General features: G+C 36.1%; 1 protein-coding gene across 1 annotated transcript; it reads right to left on the bottom strand.

Annotated features, from left to right (window-relative positions):
• Positions 1–1,535: 1,535 nt before the first annotated feature.
• LOC107515061 (putative gustatory receptor clone PTE01) lies at positions 1,536–2,539 on the bottom strand. Its single transcript, XM_036233347.1, is given in 2 exon segments — positions 1,536–1,865; positions 1,867–2,539. Coding segments are annotated over 2 exon segments (861 nt in total). The 5' UTR covers positions 2,398–2,539.
• Positions 2,540–3,418: the final 879 nt, after the last annotated feature.

Genomic DNA, 3,418 nt, shown 5'->3' with positions numbered 1-3,418 from the left:
GACATATGGGACCTTTCAGATATTGCCCTAGGTGTTCTTCTTTTGGCTAGTTCTAATTTGTATTCTTTTGCTATATTAAAACTGTCATCATAACTATAAACTGTCTAAAGTTCTGTGACTCGTTCTGATGAATTATTGAAACTGGTCATTTGGGCTCCCTAAAAACTTCTTCTGTCATTTACACATATCTGATTTTATTGGGAAAGTAGTCGTGTTTTTTCATATCAGTTAATGAGAAATTAGTCTCAGTGTTCCTCATTATAAAAACCTGACTCAAGAAGACAGTAGAGATTAGATGCAGAAGTTGTTGAAACACAATCCCGATATATCTCACTTCATTTCACCACATAAGTCAAAACCACACTGGAGATACCACTACTTTAAACCTCAATCGTACACTCTTGATCAAGACATAGCATTACAATCTTCTTTTTATCCTGAGCTCACTTTGCATTCTTCCAATTTATTCCCTATGTTAAGATTTACCAGTCAGGGTTCAGTCAAAAAGAGAAACCACATTAGTGGTTCCTAATTGTGAAATTAGGAAGATAATTTCACATAGGTCTGGTTAAATGGTTTTTGAAAGATGAAAGGAAAAACATGGTAACACAGTGTCATAACTGCAGAAACAGTGACAGAATCCTATTCTTAGAGATAAGGGAAAAGTTGTATGTATGCTCTTTACTGGCCCTTACTGGATGAACCTAAAGAAAAACCAGATGGAAAATCAGAGCAGTGGTTTATATATTCCCAGCCCTTACCATGGCATTACGACTTACAGTATAAATGGGTAAATTTGGAGCATAAAACAATAGTTTAATATCCATCACAGAGGGATAACTGTAGAGTGTAGATGGATGAAATATGTGGAGAAAAAATGTATTACCGGGAATATGAGAGAAAAAATCATAATTGCTGTTACTAATGTAAACTCTGTTGTATCTTCTCCTTTATAAGCACTGATCACTTTGAGATCTGCACGACCTAATCATAAACAGTAAGGAACCCAAGACATACAAATCATTTTTGAATAAAAAGTCTGATGAAATTAAATAATCTGCACCTTAGCTGCACATTAGATCCACCTTGGGGGCTGTTAAAAGTGTTCATGATATTTTCACTCTCCGATCCAATTAAATTGTAATCTATGGTGATAGGGCTTAGCCATGAAGATTTTTAAAGCTCATCAGATGGTTCCAGTAGGAGGCCTAGATGGAGGACCAGTGACACACATTCTCTCACACAGCCTAAAATTGAACAAAGCCACAGTTTTATGAAAAATAGGCATGGATGATGCAAATGGTTGGAAATCATATATAGGTATATATTCAAAAGAGAGTTGTCAATTTCTACAGGATGCCTATAGGTGAAAATACATAGGATTCCATAGTTGCAATTAAACTCAATTGTGCAGTTATTTTGATATAGGATCACAGAATAGTCCCCTAATCATATCAAATATTTGGCAAATTAAGCAATGTTCAGATATAATAGATCAAAAGGAATGAAAACCATGAGCTACAAAAACTGTGCGCTCAAAGAGGCATGTTTGCCAATTCCAAATGTTTGGTTTTGTAGTAATTTCTAACCCATAGACCAAAAAATAGGGGGCTGGTAGGAGAGTAATGAAACTTTACTGTTCTATTGAGGAGCCTATGCAAGGCTCTCTTGATGTCCCTGTTCCTCAGACTGTAGATGAAGGGGTTCAGCATGGGAGTGACCATCATATACACCACTGAGGCCACTGCACCTTCCTTGGGAGAATGTGAGGCCAGGTGAGAACCACAGGTAAAGAAGGCTTTATACTTTCTACTTGATGATGGGACTTTAAGAATGGGGAAAACAATTTTATAGTAAGAGAAAAAAGATTCTTGAGAATGCTACACCACCAAAAATGACAATAACATAGATTAATATGTTATTGGTGGAGGTATCATTACAGGCCAGCTTGAGGAGTTGAGCAGGGTCATAGAAGAAATGAAGAATTTCCGCATTTGTGAAAAAGGAAAGTTGTGACATCAATAAGCAGTGTAGCTGAGAGTCCAAAAGGTTAATCAAAAAGGACACTAGAACCAGCAGCCTTCAAACGCAGGGATTCATGATGACCAGATATTGCAGGGGGTAACAAATAGCTATCAACCAGTCATAGGCCATCACAGTTAGGAGTGCATTGTCCAGACATCCAAAAAGATTTTTATAAGACAGTTGTATCAAGCAGCCAACATAGGAGATGACTCTGCTGTGAGTTTGGATGTCCAAAATCATCTTGGAGATGGTGAAAGAAGTAAAACGAATGTCATCTATGGACAGGATGGAGAGGAAGGGGGTGTGGAGGAGGAAGTCAGAGCTGATGGCCATGATGATGAGCAGATTCCCTGGTATAGTGGCCAGGTACATAGACAGGAAGAGCCCAAAAAATAGAGGCTCAGTTCTGGATCTTCTGAGAGTCCCAGGAGGAGAAATTTCAAGACACCTGTTATGTTCTGTGGTTCCACAGAGCAGAGACACCTTTTGGAAAATAAATGATGATCGGTATAAAGGAAACAAGTATACAAGTATCCATCAGTGGGTCTATATTTTGGATTTAAGCAATTCACAAATAAAGTATTCATGCTCCAAGATTACACTCTTTCAGTAATATTTCTCAGTTATGACAAACATTTTTCTGAGAACTCTTTTCACATTGGATTTGCTCCATTAACCTATTACTACATGCATCCCTTTGGAAAGAATGAGCTGGAGAAATTAGAAGAGCAAGGTTATTTTGAGATTTAAAACTCTATAAACATAGTAACCTATCAGTCCCCTCTTGTGAAGGAAAGCAAAGAAATGAGAAGTATCCTTCTGCCTTAAGAAAATAAAATGTTCCTTATTAGTTTTTTAAATTATAGGACACTAAGAACCAATCAATGTATTTTATTTCATCCAAATGCAGTGCAATTAATTCCATTGATTTGGAGTATTTATAAACATACTATAAGAGTTATGTAATAAAGTGTCTGAATGCATGTATGTTTTTGTGTGTGTGTGGTGTGTGTGTGTGTGTGTGTGTGTGTGTGTGTGTGTGTGTAATATTTGGCTACTAACAATTTTTTAAGCACTCCTCTCCTTCTTCACCTTCTGCCCAACATCTGGACTACCTGATGAAAAAGACTGGGTCCTCCAGTTATAAAGTAAAAAACATCATGGGGGTATAATGTACAGCATGGTGACCATAATTAGTAATATTGTATTTCATATTTTAAAGTTAGAGAGTAGATCTTAAAATTTCTGCTTACAATAAAAAATTTGTATGGTGACAAATCTTAATTAGACTTGTTGTGATGATCATTTTATAATACATATAAATATTAAATCATTATGTTGTACACCTGAAGCTAAAATAATGTTATCTGTCAATTATTTCTCAATTTTTAAA

The sequence above is a fragment of the Rousettus aegyptiacus genome, unplaced genomic scaffold, assembly GCF_014176215.1.
Source record: "Rousettus aegyptiacus isolate mRouAeg1 unplaced genomic scaffold, mRouAeg1.p scaffold_m13_p_16, whole genome shotgun sequence".
In the NCBI taxonomy this organism is placed as follows: domain Eukaryota; kingdom Metazoa; phylum Chordata; class Mammalia; order Chiroptera; family Pteropodidae; genus Rousettus; species Rousettus aegyptiacus.
Note: the sequence above shows the minus strand (reverse complement) of the source record. Positions and strands in the feature narration are given on the sequence as shown.